This window comes from Labrus mixtus, chromosome 21 (assembly GCF_963584025.1).
Source record: "Labrus mixtus chromosome 21, fLabMix1.1, whole genome shotgun sequence".
Taxonomy (NCBI): domain Eukaryota; kingdom Metazoa; phylum Chordata; class Actinopteri; order Labriformes; family Labridae; genus Labrus; species Labrus mixtus.
In genome coordinates, this window is record NC_083632.1 from 3475747 (window position 1) to 3497371 (window position 21625).

The window sequence follows — 21625 nt, forward strand, 5'->3', positions numbered from 1 at the left end:
AAGCTTTTATGCTCCAAGGTTGCACTTCATAAACCTTACAACACCAGAGTGTACTTAAAGTGGGCACATTTTTACTCTTATTCACATTCATTCATGAATTCATAAATGCTCTCCATGACTGTGAGTGTCTGCTTCAAACTGTTCCCACCTCAGGGATCTTTGCCGGGTCTCTTTCAGATCCTTTCCTGCGCATGTTTTAGCTTCAAATGAAACACTATCGCAGTATGTCAGGCATCAGTTTTGTACTTCACTGAAGGACATGGAGACACGTTGTCCATTTTTATACACAGCTTATGTATAAAACAAAGAAAACCTGCAAATCCTCGGATTAAATCCTTTTAGGTTTTCTTGAAAAAGAACAAATGATCAAAATCCAGTGTCAATCAAATCTCTGTTTAACCATCATTTCCATAATTGAGTGAATGTTTCAGTGTCCCTCTGAAGACTTAACAACTATTTTTAAATCTTCACAACATGCTTTTTAAAGATATTTAAATTCACATTCTCTACTCGGATGCCATCAGCAACACAGGGAAGGTTCGGGGATGTTAATCCTCTGCTGTAACGTGACTCCAGAATAACGAGTGTAGGTGATGAAATCCTCCATTGCTTGCAGAGAAAGGTTGTTTTGAATGTAAAGGATAATCTCTCTCTATTAGCAGTAAGAGCAACAATAATATCAGTCGTGTCTATGAGGACATTCTCATGCCCCCGTATCCCACTGTTCCGGATTAAAGAAGCATTGAGCCTGGGATTAGCGGAGGAAAGAATAAAGCCCTCCTTGGACAACTGAGGAGGCAGGCAGGGGCTAATGGATCAGGACCCTCTGAGTCTGCATGCACACACACACACACACACACACACACACACACACACACACACTTTGTTGCTACTCTTCTTAAAGCTACTTAACCCCCGCGCAAGAGGTGACTTTTGGTAAACAATTTTCTAAGAACATTCTCGCTGCAGCAGCAGCAACAGTCGAAGGTGACGGAGTTTCTCGCCTGACCTCTGTGACACCGTTCTGATTACTCTGAACTTGATGTGAGACCCGGAGGAAACCAGAGTGCGCAATGTTTTTCTCTCTCTCTCTCTCTCTCTCTTTCTCTCTCTCGCACTGTTCCAGTCCTCCGTGTCCCTGCCTGTTATGTTGCTTAAGTAGATATATAATGTCCGCGATGTGAAGTGGGGTCTAGATGGAGTGTAGCGCTAATGGACTGAAATGAAATAAATAAGCAACGATAACAGTCTTCTGTGAGGTTTGGTTCTAAAAATGTCCGAGTTGGGCCGTTCACAATCTCTACTGGAGGGAAGGATCTCAATCTCAGGAATATTTCAGCCTCTCGGTCCCTTGTGTGTTTGTTGTGTGCTGGATGAAAGTAAGAAGCAGCGCTCTCTGACTTTTTAGACATTGTTTTTTTTGATGACTGTGCAGATTGTTCAAACAATGACACAATATTGAAGGTAAATGTTTTTCTCAGTTTCTGTGGTCCCAACATCGGTATCCAATTTTAAAACAGACGTCTCTGAAATTCAGGAACTTGTAAAGATGGACTCCATCAGTTTGTGAGGCTTTGGATTAAATAAACTGTCCGACACTTTTAGAGAGACAGAGAGTAATCTAACAGTTTATTTTCCTCTTTCTTCCAGATTGCATCTCACTACGCCCTCTGCATCCCTGAGACCTCACATCCACCTGCAGCTCCGGCTCCCAGGGCCCCGCACATTTACCTCAACTGGACCTCCAGCTTCATCCAGATTCTGCCATTTGACACTCAAGTGACGCCGCACTAACCTCAAAAGCTGCTCCGCTCCATCTGAGGACCCCCCCCTCCCCTCCCTGCCTCCCCCTCCTCCCTAAAAAAAAAACAACAACAAAAAAAAACAACCCCAGGGACAGGACCCCGTCATGTTCCACTGACTGACCCCTCCCGCCCGGCGAATGACAAGTGTGCATCCGAGGGTGGGGCTTGCCTCAGTCTCTCATGATTGGCTGCTGGATGGAATTAAGGTGAATGGAACACGTTCCCAAGGAGCAGGACCCTAACCAATCGGAGGGAGAAGAGAAACAGTGAGTCGGAGCTTTTTTTATTCTGAGTGACCCGGCTTAGAAATTGTTAGAAATGTAAATGACACCGGACCTTTTGCCTTAAGGACTTTCTGCCTTTTCAATCCCCTCCCTGCTGTACTGTCCTGCGTTAACAAACCCCTGGAATGAAGCAGGCATTGCCGTCTGTTATCGTGTAATGCTGTTATGTATGGAGCAGGTTTTCTGAGGACATCCTAAAGGGAATCTTTGTTTCTCAGTCCCTCATTTTATCGTCTAAATCTTTCTCATGGCCCTGAGTGTTTTGACGTCTCAAGACCATGTTTTCCAGACAAGCTAAACAAGGTAGCAGCCTCGGTTTTTTTCCACCCCTTCCCGCCACTCTTTTCCTCTGGTCTGAATTGTTTTCAGAAAGCTAGGCCCATCGGCTACATCTGACCCGACACTCCACCCCTCGGCTCCTGCAAATCTTGAGAAGCAGAGGCAGTCCGAACACAAACAAACACAGCACTGTTTAAAGCCCTCTTCTCATTAATGAAAACATAATATTGGTGGACTGGAGCCTCTCGCACTGCTGCTTCTAGACGGAGGGGCCCTGTGTGGAAGAAACCTCTGAATAAAGGAAGTTATCGGCTCTGAGGTCGACTAATGCACAAATTGTAGGATAATAGTAAAGCTGAATTAAAAAGATGAATTATTAAATCAGTCATCTTTGACTGGGAAAACTGTCGCTTTAAGCATGTTTGAAGGTTTGTGTGTCAGGTGTGTGTCTACAGGTGAAAGGTTCAGGAACATCACAGCAGCTTCTGTTTATCCAGATCATGCTCTCAGTTTGTTTAACCTTTATCCATCATGCGAGTGTGTTGTTGAGGAAGTAAACACTTCAGGAAACATTCTGCCTCAAGCTCGGTTACATCTTAAGGAAAACTTTTTTTGCACTAAATACGGAGACGTTGCCGATGTCCGCAGTGTGGACGGTGCTCTCTTTCTCTTTCACTCTCTGGCTTAAACATGAGAATGAAGAGCTGTAGCTTCAATACTTTCCGATGCTATCGATCATTAAATTAACTGAGACGGTGTCGTTTTAAAGAACATGGTTAACGAAGTATCAGACATTTAGACAAACCTTAGAAGTTAACCTTTCTCCAGGATCACTTGCAGTAAATTCTGGTGTATGAGATGCACTTTGAATACCTTTTTTTTTTTTCATCTAAAAAGTGCGCTGCGTCTTAAACACCGGTGTGACCAACATACCAGAACACGCCCGGTCTTTACCATGAGTGCAGCCGCAACCATCACACACTGCATCACACGCTGCAGGTGACCTGACGGGATTGAAAATGAGACACATAGCGACGCAGACCTGGCTGGCAGCACGGCTTTTATAACATCCTTTTCTCCGTCATGAGGTCATAATGGTGCATTTAAAGCAAACAGTGATATACTGTTCCTGGTGCGCTATAAAGAGAATATTTATCTTCATATCTATGATACGTGGTCTTGTGCAGACAGTCAATGCACTGACTCCAGTCACAGTATATAAACATCACTCCCCCCCTCCTATTGTGTATACTGTGTTCTCACATCAGCTCACTCGGACTTGTTGCAGAAAAAATACTCAGGCTGGCAGGAGAAACTCTGGGTGAAGTCTGAGTGTAGAATTATTTTCGGTTTGCGTTCACACATACAGCTCCACTGGGAAATATCAGGAGTTATTTAGGAGTTTTCTGTAAGTGTGAAAGCCCTATATGAGGTAAGATGATACAGGGAGCTGTCATGTTTGAATCTGACTCCTGAACTTTATCGGCCTAAAATCTGTTCCGTCTCTATTAAGCCTAAATTAATGTAATAGCAACAATCAGAGTTTGTTATTATGACCATGTGGAGGGATTAGCCCGGCTGCACAGGATGCCGCATCAGATTCCCCTGCGCTGCGTCTCCATGTACCGTATTACAAGCTCGTGTTGAGAAAGTCAATCCGCCGGAGCCCGGATGGATTCCTCGGCTAACATGGACACCTGTCAGGAGATTAACAGCTCCGCCGCCGGGGGACGGGAGACAGTTGGTGCGGTCGTGTACGGAGGAGCCCCTCGCACCGGACCTTTCCGTTTCGGTTGACATGTTGGTGCTGTAGGAATCCCTCGTGTGCATCTCTGCTCGTGTTGCAACACCTGTACCGAGTGCAGCGCTTTGCACCTCGCAGATAATTAAAAAGGCACAAAGAGTTAAGCTCCCGGGGCTTCAGACCCGAGAAGATATCAGTGGTGTGTTCGGCGTGACAGTGGCTTTTATGAAATCTCCTCCCCTCCCTTTGTCTATGTTGTCAGCCTGTTGTTTTGAACAGGGCCGGCTCTTTGAAGTGATGCTATGGTAACCACCAGCATACAGACGGAGAAAACAACACCTGTACCTGACATGCACTCAACACATGTCAGCTCCCTTTTGTACGGAAATGTGAGGGAAGAAAAGAACACAGTCTTGGTGTTATTTAAAAACTGTGGATCGCTCTCTCCATGGTGGTACTTAAAAGCTAAAACCAGACGGCTTTCTTTGATTAGTTTTATAATGCACTCATACATCTGCTGTATAGCTCATTAAAATGCACGACTTCTTGTGTGTCACGCTGATTTAGTTCAAACACAGATCCTGTATCTTGCAGCTTGCATCACGTCTCTGAACGTGCGATTGCAGCTGATGTAAGGCCGCTTGCACTGTGTTGCAGTAACCATGGCGAAGGCTTGTGCCACAGGGATGTGTGTGGTGCTTCTCTGTGTATCCAGGAATCTTTGTTGTTGATGCGCCTCGAGAGGCCTGTTTTTTATCCACTGCACTTTATCGGAGAGCCTCCAGGCAAAGTTTATTGAGAGACCAGATCAGAGGAGTCAGTAAATAGTGGGTTAAGTCTTTCTGGGGTGCCGGACTTATTGCTGAATAAAGCAATAAGCAATGAAGATAAACTAACACGATAAGTGATTCTGTGAGGGGTTCTGGCCTCTAATCTGTCCATTTATTCCTAATTATGAGCACTTTGTAGGACCCGACCGATATGCAATTGTTGGCGGCGATATAGATATTTGGGATGGGAAAAAAATTGAATGCCGATATCTTACTTAGATGTATGTTCAATCTGTAGAAATAGATACACACATTTATTGTGTTGATTCCTTTAATGCCGTTAACAAACACTTGTTGAATTTTTTTTTAATGAAGACAAGATGTTCTCTCAACTGGACAGTAACTGATCATGTACGTTCATCACAGTTTGACACTATGGAGAGTGATAATGCTTGTTGTAATCCATAAAGCGCCCTCTGCTGGTGACAGCCAGAAAGACAAACGTTAGTGTAATTTAGCAATACTCAAATGAAATGCTGTTTGACTGCAGTGAATAAATCTAGTAATATCTGCGATAAAGAAGCTGACAACGATAGTCACTGGACATACTAATATCGCCTGATATTATCGGCTGGCCGATTAATCGATCAGGGTCTAGCACTTCGTTTTGTAATATCCTGCTCATACCATGGTGACTTGCCAATGAATAAAAAATAAGGGAGGGGCGCGCTGGTGGCGCAATGGTTAGGGCGCGCGCCCCATGTATTGAGGCTGTCGTCTCAAGCGGTCGGCACGGGTTCGCATCCTGCCTGTGGCCTCTTTCCCGCATGTCGTTCCCCACTCTCTCTCCCTGGTTTCCGACTCTATCCACTGTCCTATCTCTCCATTAAAGGCACAAAAAGCCCCAAAATAAATCTTTTTTAAATCCTTAAAAAAAATAAGGGTATAAAAAAAAACATATTTTTTATAAATTTTTTACACCCAAATATCAAGTTTTCACAAGCCATAAATAACTCAAGGTTTAAAAACCTGAAGGCTCTTTTGTGATAAAAAAAGTTTGTCACCATTTTAATAATTGGAAAGGATCTATGGCAACACTTCTCATTAGATGTAGCTCCGCTCAACTAATTGAACTGTGACACCTAGACGTCAAATAGCATCCTCCAGTTTTGAAAAATAAAGCAAATGCGAAAGTGAAAGAAACTGCAGTTCCTCAAGTGTCCACTGGAGGCTGTCTGCAAGAACCAAGGAATCCCCATTTGCTCCCATTTTTAATTACACATTTTTACAGAAGAATTAAAATGTCAACAGCCTGGTGATTTTAAAAAATCGATCTCAAAAGCTATTTTCTCTATTTAGTAGACTCGGTAATAGCATGTGAGATGACTTCTTATGTGATAGAATATCTCTAAGCTCAGGTTGGCAGTGTATTTATTATGTTTTGTCTTTTACAGTCACCATCCTGTGCTGTTCAGAAGATTTCATCTTCAGATGGTTAAATATTTAGATATGGGCTGATACGGTGATAGTTCTGAACTATCCATCGTCTGGAATTGATGAACACCCTGCAGCCAATCAGAATCGAGTATTCCCCCAGACCATGGTTTAAAAAAAGGGATTTAATGAGTTGTTGCAAAGATGAACAGATGAAGTATCTGTACAAAATGTTTCTTTTCCTTTCCTTCGTCTCTGGTCTTGTTAAACTCGGGGGTGTCAGGGCTCGTCAGACTTTCTCATTCCCAACTATGAGCCGTTTCATCGAGGTGTAAATAGCATGAGATGGGTGATAATAAACTGCTGCGTTCAAAGTGTCAGAGAACACGCTTACCTCTGTGCAACCAGAGGGAGAAACTTCAAACACACACACACACACACATTCACACGTGTAGAGAGAACACAGGACAGAGCCGTCAGCTATAATTAGAAAACATTTGCATCTTGACACACTTGGAGACAATTTGATCCTGTTTCCGATCCCCACACGTATGTAAGATGTATGAGCAGATTGTTCTCTCGACCTCCTGTGACATTACAGTCAGGCGTCCATGTTTTTTTTTTTTTCTTCTTCTCTGCCTTTAATGTCTGCCTCGGCCCCTGAGTGCGTCTGTGTTGATCCTCTATAGAGTACAGTACAATGAAGTATCACACTGGCGCTCCTCCCTCCCCTGGGATCGAGGACGTCCTGTCATGCCCGGGTTGGGCTCACTCTTAATTGCTACAACTTGTAATGTCACTCATTCTTTGTCCCTCGGGATTTGAACTCGACATCAGGCTCTGTAACTTCAGCTCTGTAGAGTCAGAGTTTCTATAGGTATACAGGTATTTAAATGTCAGCTGATTGAAGTGTTTTGTTTGCTTAATTCACAGTATGTTCTTCATGAAGTAAATGGGTGTGTCCATACATTACAAAACAGTATGTACTGTGTGTGTGTGTGTGTGTGTGTGTGTGTGTGTGTGTGTGTGTGTGTGTGTGTGTGTGTGTGTGTGTGTGTGTGTGTGTGTCAGTGCACATCTCTGCTAACAAGTGTAAGTGAAACGCTGTCAATTTCCTCCGACAGTTATTGTTCCAAGAGAGCGTTCCTCTGCAAACCTTTACTGCACTTTTACCAGCTGTGACAGTGGATATAGAAAACAGTTTTCATGTTAAAATAAATTGTTGTGCTTGAGACCCGGGGGGGGGTTTGTGAAACGGGCCCATGCATGACTTCTGCAGGGGGTGGCCCGAAATGGGAAGAGCACACACACACACACACACACACATGAATGAATATCATTTATATACCATCTCCTCCTCCACAGTTCATATTTTCTTTACATTAAAATGTATCAAACAGATGTTATAATAATATATCATTTTTTTAGGAAGATGTCTGTCACAATTTAAAGTTCAAACAGAAGGCAATGTGACACAGTGGAATGCAGAGGAGGCTTGTTGCCCAATCAGCTGATGCAAACATTCGTCCTGCATCTGACAAGGAAAAGAGCCAATTAGAGTTCAGGATTCTGGTGGTAGGGGGACGCACCCTGGATGTTAGCCTGATGAAGAAGGAGACAGTGAGCATCCTAATATTATCAAGTGATACTTTAAAGGCTTTATATGTGATTTTTTCATCCAGCAGATGTCGCCCTTGAGCTCCAGCATGAAACCAAAACAACTTGCGGTGCATTGTGGGTTAGCATGCTAATGCTAGCGATCTTTATTATGCTCGTATCTTCACACTGCATGTAAATTTACCTGAAATGAGCGTGATCTAGAAACACAGTTAAGCAGTGAGTACAGTAAGTTATTCTTCTTTTCTCTAGTCCCTCAATTAAACAACTTTTATACACGAGGGGAGGAGTCAGCCGGCCGTCCCGACGATGTAAACAAACTGAAGATAGGACTCTGAAAACTCTGAAAACATCACAGACAGTGGGACTCGGGTGTTACACCCATTGTAGACAGTCATGACTCACAGTTATTTTCAGAGGAGATACTTGATTTCTATTATATTTAAGTGTGAAAAAAAAATGTGTGTATTTTTTACTTCATTCAAACAGGTAAAGCAGCTATGGGTAAACCTGTTCTGTAACAAGACAACAGGGACATTATGTCATCAGTGCAGCATGATCTGTTTATCAAGTTCTGGTTGAACTGCTGATGTGTACAATAGGATTACAACATGTGCAAACATCTAGAAATTATGCAAATCAGCTGCGATAGATGTAGATCCCCCTGCTGCAGATATTTGATGAACACACTCTACATGGCTGAGCTGGCAGTGTGGATTTAAAAGGCGAGGCGTCCCAGTTGGATTGTGTATCATTTAGATAACATCAAAATTATATTGAAACGTCAAAAATGTAATATATTTGTTTGTAATGAACGATTGCTGTCGTTTCCATTGCCGCCAAAAATACATTTTATTCATAGATTTAATACATAAATCAAAGTCCTCCAAGATGAAGATGTATCCGCTTCTCGTTTTTCTGCATCTTTAGAGCGATTTGTAAATGATTCAATGTTTGTCCAGTTATGGAGATTTTTGTTCTAATGAAATATTCAGCCAACAGCATGCATGTGGTTTGATTATCATCTCATGAGAGCGCTCAAAATTCCCACTCTGCTTGTGAAATAAAGGGAGCTAAACGCAGGCTAAACGTGGCCACAGACTCTGTAAAGTCTCTCTTTTGGTATACCATAGTACAGGATGTATTGGGCTGTATATATTTGAGGATGGAGCTCCGTGTTTATTATTGGCTGTGTGTGTGGGTTGCTGTACACTTGTGTATTTAGACAGAGGGAGTTGTCTTGCTTTCACTCAGTGGCATGCTATATCCCCTTCTAGCTCAGCCTGTAATTTAGACAGTGGCGGGACACATAAGGGAACAAAGTGTCCATTAGCGCTGGATGTATAGGACGGGACGGACCCAGCTGTAGTGCCTGTAGCATGCATGCTCAACAATAGGCTACTGTGGCCCTCTAAACATAGGACAGGGGGGCCCATTCAGACGCTGTTATGGATATAATTCTCCGTACTATTCTCAGTGTCTTTGTGTTGTTCAGTCTGTTTGAGGAGCTGGAGCTTCAAAGCTTCCATCCCTGACTCAATAACAATAAACATGTTCTCTTACTTACCTGTTGTTATCCAGGCAGACAGGTAGATTTTAATTTATTTACTTTTTCACTCAGGTTTTAAAAAATGTCAGGAGTAAAATAAAATAGGAATGCTTTCAATACAGCCTAAAATGCAGTTTCAGGTCAAGCTGAGATTGCAAGTCAATGCACCGATCCAAAGCATTTTTTTATCAGCCAACGTTAGTAAAAAAAATGTTTAACTTTGATACTTCTGATGCATTTTTAAGGATCATGTTTTAAAACAGTAAAATCTCTGTTATTTTAAAGATTGATGGTATCAAAAATAACCGAAGCTGTAAAAATCTTTCAGATCTTAAGTCCTTCTTTTAACCAAAAATATGGTGCGGAAACGTTGCAAATGTTTTTGTGTAATTTAGACTCCATTGTTTGGTAACTAAAAACGAGAAATAGCCTAACATTGGGGAGCTGTGACTTGTATTTTTGTTGCTATTGAATCAAAATAGGTGTCCACCTTTTTTAGTTTTTGCAAGTATCATATCTAAGTTTAAAATAATGGTGCAAGTTATTTTCAGTGTGCCACAGAAGAAGAGTAAAATGGACTTGTTGGTTCTTCTCCAAAACAGAAAAAAAAACCTATATAAAGTCAGTCACAATCAAGTACTGCTTTAGGGAAAAATATGAGGTGATGGGAGCTAACAACAGAGCTAGCTAGTTAGCATAGAGGCCAGCGTTTGTCAATAGTCGCTAAATATCAGGAATCAGTTTTTCATCGTGACGTATTTAAAGGCTGTATTTCTTTCTCTATTTAAAATGACAAGGTTTTTTTAGGGAACCAAATAATGTAGTTCCTGTTGCGATTTTTCACACTTAAATATAATATAAATCAAGTATATCCTCTGAAAATAACTCTGTGAGTCATGACTGTCTACAATGGGTGTAACACCCGAGTCCCACTGTCTGTGATGTTTTCAGAGTTTTCAGAGTCCTATCTTCAGTTTGTTTACATCGCCGGGACGGCCGGCTGACTCCTCCCCTCACGTATAAAAGTTGTTTAATTGAGGGACTAGAGAAAAGAAGAATAACATACTGTACTCACTGCTTAACTGTGTTTCTAGATCACGCTCATTTCAGGTAAATTTACATGCAGTGTGAAGATACGAGCATAATAAAGATCGCTAGCATTAGCATGCTAACACAACAATGCAGCACTAGTTGTTTTGGTTTCATGCTGGTGCTCAAGGGTGACATCTGCTGGATCAAAAAATCTCATATAAAGCCTTTAAATGTCCGGATTTCTTGCTCGTCAGGAGCCTTATGCTAACGTTAGCTTAGCCTGTTTGGAGCTTGTTTCTGTGGCCGTGTAATGATAGCAGACATATCACATCCATACAGAGCTACAGCTGTTAAATATTCAAATAGGACCAGTTTCTATCACACTCGTATCTGAGACGTACTGTGTTGCCAAATACTAACATGATATGTAACATGTAACATCTCCAAACCAAAACTATGTGCACGGTTACACAACACTAGACTGAAGTTCTCTGTTTCATTTTGTATCACTTTTAAATTTCAGTCAACTTGTATTTGACAGGTCGTGGTCAGAAACATCCAAGAACTCTTATTGACAACTAATCCCCCCACAAAAAACAAAAATAGATACTTCTAAAAACGTCTTATCTGTTTCAAAGCCTGGTGTATATCGTTATATATCCTGTGTACCAGAGCTGTATTGTAGTCCAAACTATTAAAAGCACATCACTGAGCCTCTCTGTTGCACCGCATGACGTCTCTCTTTATTACCACAAACATGAATACTGCAGTTTATTTTGACCCAATCCCAAATCAGCCTTCATGCTGCCGTAAACACTCCCATACACAAACCTTTCTGATGTTTGGATAATGTTTGCAAAAAAAAAACTACATCTCCCAGAGTTTTTTTTATTTATTTGTAAAATAAAACTGTTTTCAAATTCTCCAGCAGGATTGAATTATTTAGGGACCACAGACGAGGTAGCACAGAAGAGGTATTTAGAGATAGTTTTACAAATTGCCGGTTTAGATCCTTTTACAGGATTTGTTGACAGAGAAAAAAAACATACACAATGATGACAGACTTATCCCTTAATTGCGCCGACTTAAAGGCAATTATCCGTAAGGACATGTAGTTCTCTGCGGCTGGTGTTGATTACTGCGTTGCTATGTTCTCGTGTATCTCCCGCAGTCATGCGTGCTCCCTTTAGCTTTAATGAAAACCCCGCTCTGACTTCTTTAATAGTCACGTCTCATGAGAGCGCTCAAATACCTGACAGCCCGACAATTACCTGTTAGACGCATTCCAGAGCGGCTGTCAAGAGTCCCAGGTGGAGACAAGCTGGCCCTCCTCCAATCAGGGAAGACTGGGTGGTACTACCAGCAGAGCGAGTAAAAAAAAAAAGTCCCACAGATTGGAGGACGAGGACAGAGGGGAGGGAGAGGCAGAATGTATCTGAGTGGGTCAGCGGGCTAAAGATAGCAGCTCTGGCAGAGACATCAGCGTGTGCGGGAGTGAGAAACACAGATAGACACTGAGGCAGAGTCGAGGCATGAGGGCCGTGTAGCAGCCTGTCAGCTACATCTGCAGCTTCGACTCCCAAGTTCTCCTCCGCCATGCATATTTTACAGTCCCGCTGCGTCATCGGGTCCGCACTGTAAGTCTCTTTCCTGTCATCTCTTTGGCTCCAGTTTGTTGCTGCTTCTCCTGCTCTGTGTTTGTTCTGCTCTGTGTGTGTGTGTGTGCACTGAGTTGTGCAACATGTGTACATGTTCCACACAGCTTTCAGGGTATGGGATAGGAATCAAGTGGTGGCTCTTAAACGTCAAGTTCTATACAGCCTGTGTGTGTGTCTGTGTGTGTGTGTGTGTCTGTGTGTGTGTCTGTGTGTGTCTGTGTGTGTGTGTGTGTGTGTGTGTGTGTGTGCTGTAGGGCGAGTACAGTATGTGCGTGTCTGTGTCGGGTTGGCTCAGGTTGCCGAGAGGCACATCATGAGGGGACTTTGCATATTTTAAGATGTGTTGCAATCCCATCACAGCTTAAGAGTTGGAAATTGAAAATCGCTCTGTGGTGTTCCTGCACCGGCACACGGCATCGTGCCCCGACCTGCGGAAAAAAACCTCACATTCCATCAAAAAATATTCAATCAGGCAGCATGTTTTCATCCCTGAACAGGCACACTTGTTATTGTACAAAGCGTGTGGCACAATTTGAAATCCTGTCAGGCTGACAGCTCCTTTATTTTGGAAATCCAATTTCCCTTTTTGTTTGTTTGTTTGTTTGTTTGTTTTGGAGCAGTTGCTTCAAAACTTACAAGATGTAAGTGCTTGTTTTGAGATGCCGCCCCCTGCAGTTCATCTAAACTCTCACAGCGAGCCCAGTGTGAACATATTGTGTTTTTGTTTTGTCATATACTTCTTAGAGCCACTTGACACTGTTTCTCTCTCTCTCTCTCTCTCACTCGTTCCTCTCCGAGCTGTGAGAGCAGTGAAAAGCACTTCTGAGGCTCCGTCGAGTGCACGCGCTAAGCTCTTTTTTTAGCTGCAAGGGCGCTAATATTTTCATTGCTGCTATTTCGGGATTGATGAGATCTTAATGGAGGGTTTTTCGAGCTGGAGCTTTATTATCATTTCATTACCGTGTGTCAGTGCTGTGCTACTTCTCCTGGTGTTGTGCCATTTAAAGACCAAGTGTGAGTTTAAAAACAGGCGGCTGCAGGATTCGGCCGAGGGGGAAAAAGCAAGGCTCATATGTGTCAGGATGGATGGATGCAGGACTTGTTTTTGGGATGCAGGATCTCAGGGAGGTGTAGTTGTTTTACAGAGAGGTGAACATCTGTTTGCATCCAGTTTGACTGTGTTTAACATGCCGTCACACGGGAAGAGTGAGCTGTCACACCGCTGACAGTTTGATGGTTGTCGCCTGCAGCAGCTGTACGGATTGACGTGGAGGCCAAACGGCAAAAAGAGAGAGGGAGAGACTTACCTCTGAGTGGCCAGCGAGTGAAAACCCCAACTTGTGTTTCTGCTTCTGTCACAGCTTTAATTGTTTTTCTGTCAGAGAGTAAAGACACCAAACTTTCCCTGCAGAGTCACTGAATCATTTGTTTAAAGAGTTCCCCCACCCCTCCCTACTTTACATTGAGTCATACAAACTCTGCAACCTTTGGGATGTATGTATGTAGGAGGTGTGGCCGCTTCCCAGGTAAACCTCTAGACTCCTCCTGTTCTCCCCTCATCATGACAGGAACATTGTGTCCTCATAGTTGGACGATAAATGAGTTTTCCCAATTAGATGCTGCAGTCACAACAATTATCATAAATCAAACTTCAACTCAGTAGGCTATTAAGAGCCTCATTTGTTGCCCTGATAGCCGTTTGATGTACTCAGAAAAGGGCAAACTGTAGCCAAGAAATGAGACGGTGCTGACGTAAACCCTGAAGGTCAGTTTGAGTTTTGCCATTTAGGCTCAATTACAGAAACTCTCAAACTCACTTAATAGGCAATTATGTGATCGAGCTTTAAAGGGCACTCATCGTTTGCTTGTGTAGAATATAAATCATGATTCCTTTTTAAGAGAAGCGGAGGAATGTTTCCTGTCACTTAGGAGCAGCGACACAAAATAAGAAACGTTGTGTATGAGAAGAGAGAACACTCTTCAGAATAAACACAGACTTGTTTTCATGCCTTGAGAGCCTAGATTCTGGTTCAGCACTTTGTCAGCTAGTGTCTTAATGTAAACTAATAACAGACTGAAAGGTGTTCTGATGTATGAAAACAATAAACACACAGAAACACTCTGCTGAGTATCTATTTTTAATGTCAGGAATCAAAACAATAAGCTTTACAGACGTGAGTCCGACCCTGCATGTCAGCTCTGGACTTCAAATCCCAAAGTGAAAACTACAGTAAACAATTAGAGACATCAGTGAGTAGTGTTGTGCAGTGGCGGTTCTAGACCACTTTTACTGAGGGGGCCGAACTGGGGCCAGTTGTTTTGTCAGAGGGGAACATTAAACATTAAAAATAGACAAAGATGATTGCTTTCAAAAATATATATTATGCCCAATAATAGTGCACATCATTAAATACCATGATTTATATTTGTTTCAGTAACAGTATTTAATACTAGATTGTGAGTCCGGTTGTTGAGTCAAATACTGTGTATGTGTTATTAGGGGGGGTTCTTCCTTTTGGAGGGGTGGCCACAGGGGGGACCAAGCTCAGTGTTACAGGGGCACTGGCCCCTGTTGGCCCCTGCCTAGAACCGCCCATGGTGTTGTGTCACTCGAAATCTCGAGTTTCAAGACCACTTTTTGGAGGTCTCAGTCTCAGAATCTAAAGCATTTTTATTGGTTCTCGTCTCGGTCTCAGACTGGGTGGACTCAGTATTTTAAATCAAGACCACCACTGATGGGGCGCTGGTGGTGCATTGGTTGGTGCATGCGCCCCATGTGTGGAGGCTTTGGTCATCCAAGCGGGCGGCCCAGGTTCAGATCCAACCTGTGGCTTCTTCCTGCATGTCTTTCCCCGCTCTCTCTCTCTCTCTCTCTCTCTCTCTCTCTCTCTCTCTCTCTCTCTCTCTCTCTCTCTCTCTCTCTCTCTCTCTCTCTCACCCTGATTTTCTATCCACTGTGCTGTCTCTCCAGTAAAGGCAAAAAAAAGCCAAAAATAAATCTTTAAAAAAAAAAAAAAAACCCCACCTCTGATCGGTTATTTTTCCACGTCATTACTGTGATTGGAAGGGGAACTCCTCTTTCTAAAACTACAAATAACTTCAATTCATTTGTAGTTTCATTTTGATCCCCTCTTACTGCAGTTTGTGATGGAATTTTTCTCCTCCTGTCTCATGATAAAGATGTTTGTTGCTGTTGTTTCGTTTTAAAACATGTGGTATCAAAAAAATATTGGTTATTTTGACAACCTGAGTTTGGAACGAGAGTTTGGATAACAGGGAGCTATGATTCAGAAAGTCAGACGATGTTATATTTGTGATAAAGAAGGTGTTTTAAAAATACATGTGCATCTGTACAGTTATGCTTTTTATAGATCGTACAGTTAGGACACATTTTTTTCATTATTAATTAATAACCCGACAGCACAGACTACAAGTTGGCCTCTGAGGGTTTTATAGTCTGTACATAATATAGCGTCTTCATCCCTCTGACCTTTGATTCAGAAACCAAAAAGAAAAAAAAAAGATAGAGCGTCGTAAAGACGAGCAAAAGGAGAGATCATTCCTCCTGATAATAGAGAACATGATACCATAGCACTTCCCCTCAGCTAATGTGACCTACAGTCCCGTGTGTTGCATCTTAACACAGAGTGGGACCTTGTTTCACTCCGCGCTGCTAATGGAGTCCTGCTCCCTCTCCTGGAGCCGCTATGAAAGGTGGCCGGTGTGGGCGGAGAGCTGCGGGCTGTCGGGACGCTGGGGATTCTTAACACATCAGCTCTGACAGCGAGCACTCACTGACTCGCTCATGTACTACTCTCTTTTCAGAAATGTGTTTTCTCCTTTATTCCCTCTACTTAACGCTCTCTCTCTCTCTCTCCCCTTCTCCCTTCACATGCCGTTCACATGTGTCGCTGCGCTTGCAGGTGTGTTTTTAAGTGCTGTAGTGGAGAGTGTGTGTTGCTCTGTGTTAGCTCCATGAATGTTCCACTTGCTGCTTTTTTTTTCTGGACTCGTCTGTTATTGTTAGTCTTTCCGATGTAAACCATGATAATTGGACTCATTATGGGGGATTAATTGTGCTCACCACAAACGTTGTTTTTCTTCCCCCCTCCTTGCAGTTTGGATTAAGTTTGGGAGCACACTCAAGACCAGAGCTGTTTTTCTGACAAATACGACCATTTGTCGCAAATGTTCCCTGCATCTTGTTGTGGTTTCACAGCCCGTTACTGAGCTGCTTTGATTAAGCCTCGCTGCTGTCATCAGTAGTTGTTTCCAGCGGGCTCTGATTAAAACAACTGTGTAGCCAACTGGCAGACAGACATATTCATCTGCTAACAAACAAAGTGAATAAACGGAGGAGCATTTAGCGGCTCAAATTTGCAGATTTTTTCTTGGAGGGCCGGTGGAGACCAAAGTCAGAGCTAAAAGGAGAGCAAACATGTCAAGATGTCATGTGGTGCTGAAAACATGCAACAAAATGAACGCCAATGTTGCTCTGTGATATGCTCATTTTCACCTATAATTAGTACTATCCTGTGGAAAGGAAATCTATCAATGCATGCCGCTTTGACGCTCATTTGATGAGTCAGTTGTAGGGCTGGGCGATTTATCATAATATTTTTCAGCTGAACAGTGATACACAATATTTTTTGCTGAAAAAAGCAACATTTAGCAAAGTTACAGAGGCAGAAATCTTGGACAAATGAACAACCATCTGTCAAAAACAGTTCTGGGCTTCAAAAACTGGGATAGAGGAAGATGCAGGACCTGGTGTTTGTTTGAATGACTGACGTCTGATGACTTTTGCCAAACATGACGTGTCTCCTCCAAGGGAAGCTTTGCTGGAATTATACCTCTAAACACCCTGAGTAAATTCTTCTCTTTGTCTTTTACACCTGGCTGAGGTTTGATGATACTGCAGGACAAATTCCAGATGTGATGTGGCGGATCCAGTTGTGATTACACTGTGTTTTGTCTGCCTTTCATTTTTGCTTTTTTTATATATCTGTGTTAAGCTCTACTGTATATACAGACGTGTTGAATATTCCACTGTTCCTTTACTGATTTGTCTCCTCTCCTTCTGTTTCTCTCTCTCTCTCTCTCTCTCTCTCTCTCTCTCTCTCTCTCTCTCTCTCTCTCTCTCTCTCTCAGGTGGCTCAATGGCCCGAAAAGGAAGAGGAAGAACAGCCAATGTTCGGTGAAGAGTATGACTGGTGAGTACCTGATTGGTGGTGTTGAGATGCAGAGAGAGGAAGCAGCTCTAAAGTGGCAGCTTTGAAACAAAACCTCCACCTCTTACACCTCAAGTGTGAATGAACTCTGAATTTTAAAGTCTCTTCACAAGAAGCAGCAACAAAAAAAGAAAAGCCAACGAGTCATTTTGAAAGTGGCTTCTCCCGGCGTCCTGCTGCGCTGTGTTTGATACATTTCTGTATGTGTTTTAAAGAAAAGGAAGATGGTAGCTGTCAGTCACTCGGCGGTGAGTACAGGCGGCTGAGTGACTGCACAGAAGCTGATGCTACATGATTCATCGCCGCCTTGTGTACATTGCTCTTTCTATTTGTCACCTCCAAAGAGAGAAAAAAAAATAAAACATCTCGGCGTCTGTCATCAATAAACAAAAAGCCTTCTGCGCCGTCTGCTTTCTTGTCGGACGCCGCGCCTCGTCTGAGTGGCAGCTCCAAATCCCCCGAGCTGAAAGAAACAAGAAAAACAAACGGAGAGGAGAGAGAGAGATATATTGAAAAAGATTGGGTGGGAGTAACGGCAACATACAAATCTGGAGTCTACAGAACGGTGAATGGTATTTATAAAACATGGCTCTCAAGGCGAGTCCTCTTCACATGTTTCCCCCCTCCCAGCCGGCGTGGAGCTTGTAGCATATCCTACCTGCCAGCGTCCATTTCAACTGGGAAAATCTGACAGTATGTCTGAATGAAGGGCACGGGTGTCTGAGATCGGATCACACACACTTTAATGATGTCAGTGTTTTTTTCCTCTGGGAGTCTGGACCTCTTAAGCCGCCTTTGGATTGCCAGGACACCAAAGAGTCCTGTTTCAACATCTGTAGTGAAATCATCCAGAGTCTCAACCTGGTGGGAAGAACACACACAGCCAGATGTGGAGACTGCGTCGTTAAAGCAGGTTATTTACCGGCCATACGCCTGATTTAGACAAACACTTAAGAATAAATGTAAAAGATGAAACATATTAAATAATCAAGTCCTATAAGAATGACTTAATGCTCAGTAGACCCAAATAAAACACTTCAGCTACATATTCAATTTGATGAATTAATATAAAAGCATAGATATAATGAATGCATTTATGAATCAGATAATATTAAAGCACCTCTTATCCATATTTCTTTGAATCAAAAATCGATCAAATGATTTATGTCCAGTGAGAAAAGGCTGACTTATAAAAAAAACCTGTCACCTGACGCTGAGTATCCTGACAGCTCTGTGAGCATTTTAGCACCTTTAAGCTCATTGTTTTGGTTTAAGAGTGCACAACTTTGTTTTTTTGTCTTTCATTCTCACTTTTCTCATCAGGTTTGAATCAAATAGGAAGCCGGTTTTACTCAAATAAACGGACCTCTGCAACCTCAAAGATATTTTAAAAAAGGAGTAGGAGGAGACCAAAACTGAGCTGAAAGAGAATAAATAGTAGACGTACATTCATCAGGTAGCCGATGATATTTCTGTAATTGATTGCAAGATCTACTTTCAGCCTGCTCTGCTGCCACCTAGTGGTTGATAATCGTTTTAAGCTGCTTTAACAATCGGTTTATATGATATTACATTTCTTAGAATGGTTGGTTAATTTGTTAATTAGCATTGACAACTACATGTTTGTTTCTGCTTCAAAACTCTGAAACAGTGTCTGATGATTATAAAGTGAATAACTGTGGCTCCATTGCTCAGACACTGAGACATTAAATAATCAATAATTAACAAATATAATGAATTGATCATAAATAACTATAATAATGAGGCAGTGTCCATTTTCAGCCGTATTCTTATTTAAGTATATTTGAACTCTTTTGAGTCTCGGTCAGGATGTGAACAGTAAACACAGGAGCTGTGGGCTCAGCTGTGGTTTCATCTCCGACACCAGTGTGTTGTTTCTTGCCTCCCGATGTTGTCGATGTTTTCAGTGTCAAATGTCACCTCGCTGTGCTGTTGTCATGTAGGGACCACAGAGAAACAATCCAAACGCCCGTTCAGAGACCCCTTTCAATCTGTCCTGATTTACACATTTTGATGAAACCAAAATGGCAGATGTTATGTCGGGAAAAAACCTGCAAAGACAAAATATTTATCTTGCCTCAGCCGCACTAGAAAAACCTCTTCCCTTTCCTGGGGTTTTTCGTTGGTGGAAGTATTGCAGGCCCCATCTTGGGAGGGTGAGGCAGAGAGCTGCAGCAGTATTGATTTTGGGCTCAGCTTCCAAACACAGCGACAGAAGCCTGGCTCAGAGATCCTGCTGCTTGCTCGCACTGCCAACACATGGAGCTGACATTTGTCCTATATGATCGTTCTCTCATGTACTCATTATGTTTCCCTTTGGCCTCTTCCTCTTCTTCTCCTCCTGCAACCTCAAATTAGTTCTGTGTTATTTCCTTGTTTTCCTTTTCCCCTCTCTGCAGGATTCATTTCGTTCTTTTTTTCCCCTGATTCTGATTAGTAAATGCACATGTGAGCTTTCTCCTCCAGATTTCCCCTTAAGTTCTCTGTTTTCTCTTCATATCAATTCAGTTTTCATCCCAAAGGAGTTTTTTTTTTCCATTAATAGAGAAACACCAGAGCTTTTCAAAAGTACATGGAAAAAATCGATTGGGTCAAAATGTCACTCGTGCCCTCTTGGCACTTGTGCTCTTGTCGCTTCTTCTCCTCTTTTTCCTTCTCTTTTCCACCATCTTCTTTTTGCTCTCCCTCCTCCTCCTCCTCCTCCCCTTCCTCCTCACCTCCTCCTCTTCCCCCTCCTCCTCCTCTTCCCCCTCCTCCTCGTCCTTCTCCTCCCCTCACCTCCTCCTCCTCTTCCCCCTCCTCCTCGTCCTTCTCCTCCTCCTCCTCCTCCACCTCCTCCTCCTCATCTGTCTCCTCCTCCTCCTCCACCTCCTCCTTCTACTCCTTCCTCTCCTCCTCCTCCACCTCCTCCTCCTCATCCGTCTCCTTCTCCTCCTCCTCCTCATCCGTCTCCTTCTCCTCCTCTTCCACCTCCTCATCCGTCTCCTTCTCCTCCTCTTCCACCTCCTCCTTCTACTCCTTCCTCTCCTCCTCCTCCTCGTCCTCCTCCTCGTCCTTCTCCTCCTCCTCCACCTCCTCCTCCTCATCCGTCTCCTTCTCCTCTCTGTGTGTGTGTGTGTGTGTGTGTGTGTGTGTGTGTGTGTGTGTGTGTGTGTGTGTGTGTGTGTGTGTGTGTGTGTGTGTGTGTGTGTGTGTGTGTGTGTGTGTGTGTGTGTGTGTGTGTGTGTGTGTGTGTGTGTGTGTGTGTGTGTGTGTGTGTGTGTGTGTGTGTGTGTTGGAACTTAAACACTGAATTTATTTGTGACTTGCTTTACCATCTCCTCCCCCTCCCTGTTTGGGAGCTATAGATCATCTGAAATGGCTGGAAATCTGCTATTTCCTGTGTCTCCTCGCTCCCTCCCTCAGCCTGGCCGGTCTTGCAGGCAGTATGGAAAAGAACAAACTGTTCTGTCCTTGTGTTTAAAGCAGAACAAAAAGGCTGCAGGCAGAGACAGAAGATTACAGAGAGAGAACAGTCCAAATAGGGAAAATGTAGATCATGGGAAGTTTATGTAACCTATATAATAACGTACGATGATTGAATCAAATCTCTGTGGTTAAAATCCAATTATAATCACATTACACATTTAAACAGTGATGCTGCGGCTGCATTGATTAAGTTATGTATATATATATACGTGATTATGGTTGAGGAGTTTATACTGAGAAAAATACTTTTTCCTACAAAATCTAAAAGCCTTACTTAAGCTGGAGTCAGGGACGTTATAGACGAAGAAACCAACAAAACTACGTGTTTCAAAACAGTAAAATCTAGTTTTATAAATAACCGGTAGTATAATTTTTGGAACTAAAAGCTGCCCAGAATGAGACAAAGAGCAGCAGTCCTGATGTTTCCCAGGAACATTTGGCGTCTCACAATCACTTTGCTGATGTATTTATGCAATGTATCAATATTATCTGACGTTTACTAATAATGCATTGAAATGGGGACAATCGTGACAACCCTAATACAGTCACCATGATGTCACCTGTTGGCATGTGGTCATTAGCATTCATGCTAATTTGAGGACAACTTAAAAGACACTTCTTTATACAGCCAGTCACCCCCTGCTGGTCACAAGGAATAATCTGACTTGGAGGCCAAACACACAGTACAACAGTTATTTCTGTTGTATGTGAACACAACAAAATAATATGCATA

General features: G+C 42.7%; 1 protein-coding gene and 1 long non-coding RNA gene across 3 annotated transcripts in view; one reads left to right on the forward strand and one right to left on the reverse strand.

Annotated features, from left to right (window-relative positions):
• LOC132955552 (uncharacterized) overlaps positions 1-21625 on the reverse strand; it is a 735720-nt gene that overhangs the window by 527055 nt on the left and 187040 nt on the right. The gene's annotated exons all lie outside the window — the stretch shown is intronic.
• thrab (thyroid hormone receptor alpha b) overlaps positions 1-21625 on the forward strand; it is a 167625-nt gene that overhangs the window by 117052 nt on the left and 28948 nt on the right. The window contains exons 4-5 of one of the 2 annotated variants that reach the window (XM_061028425.1): positions 1651-2071; positions 17324-17385. In XM_061028425.1, the coding sequence (XP_060884408.1) occupies positions 2016-2071; positions 17324-17385 (118 nt within the window). In that variant the 5' untranslated portion in view covers positions 1651-2015. Of the gene's footprint in view, positions 1-1650; positions 2072-10991; positions 12152-17323; positions 17386-21625 lie in introns of those variants that run through there. The other variant, XM_061028426.1, reaches the window with a different exon arrangement.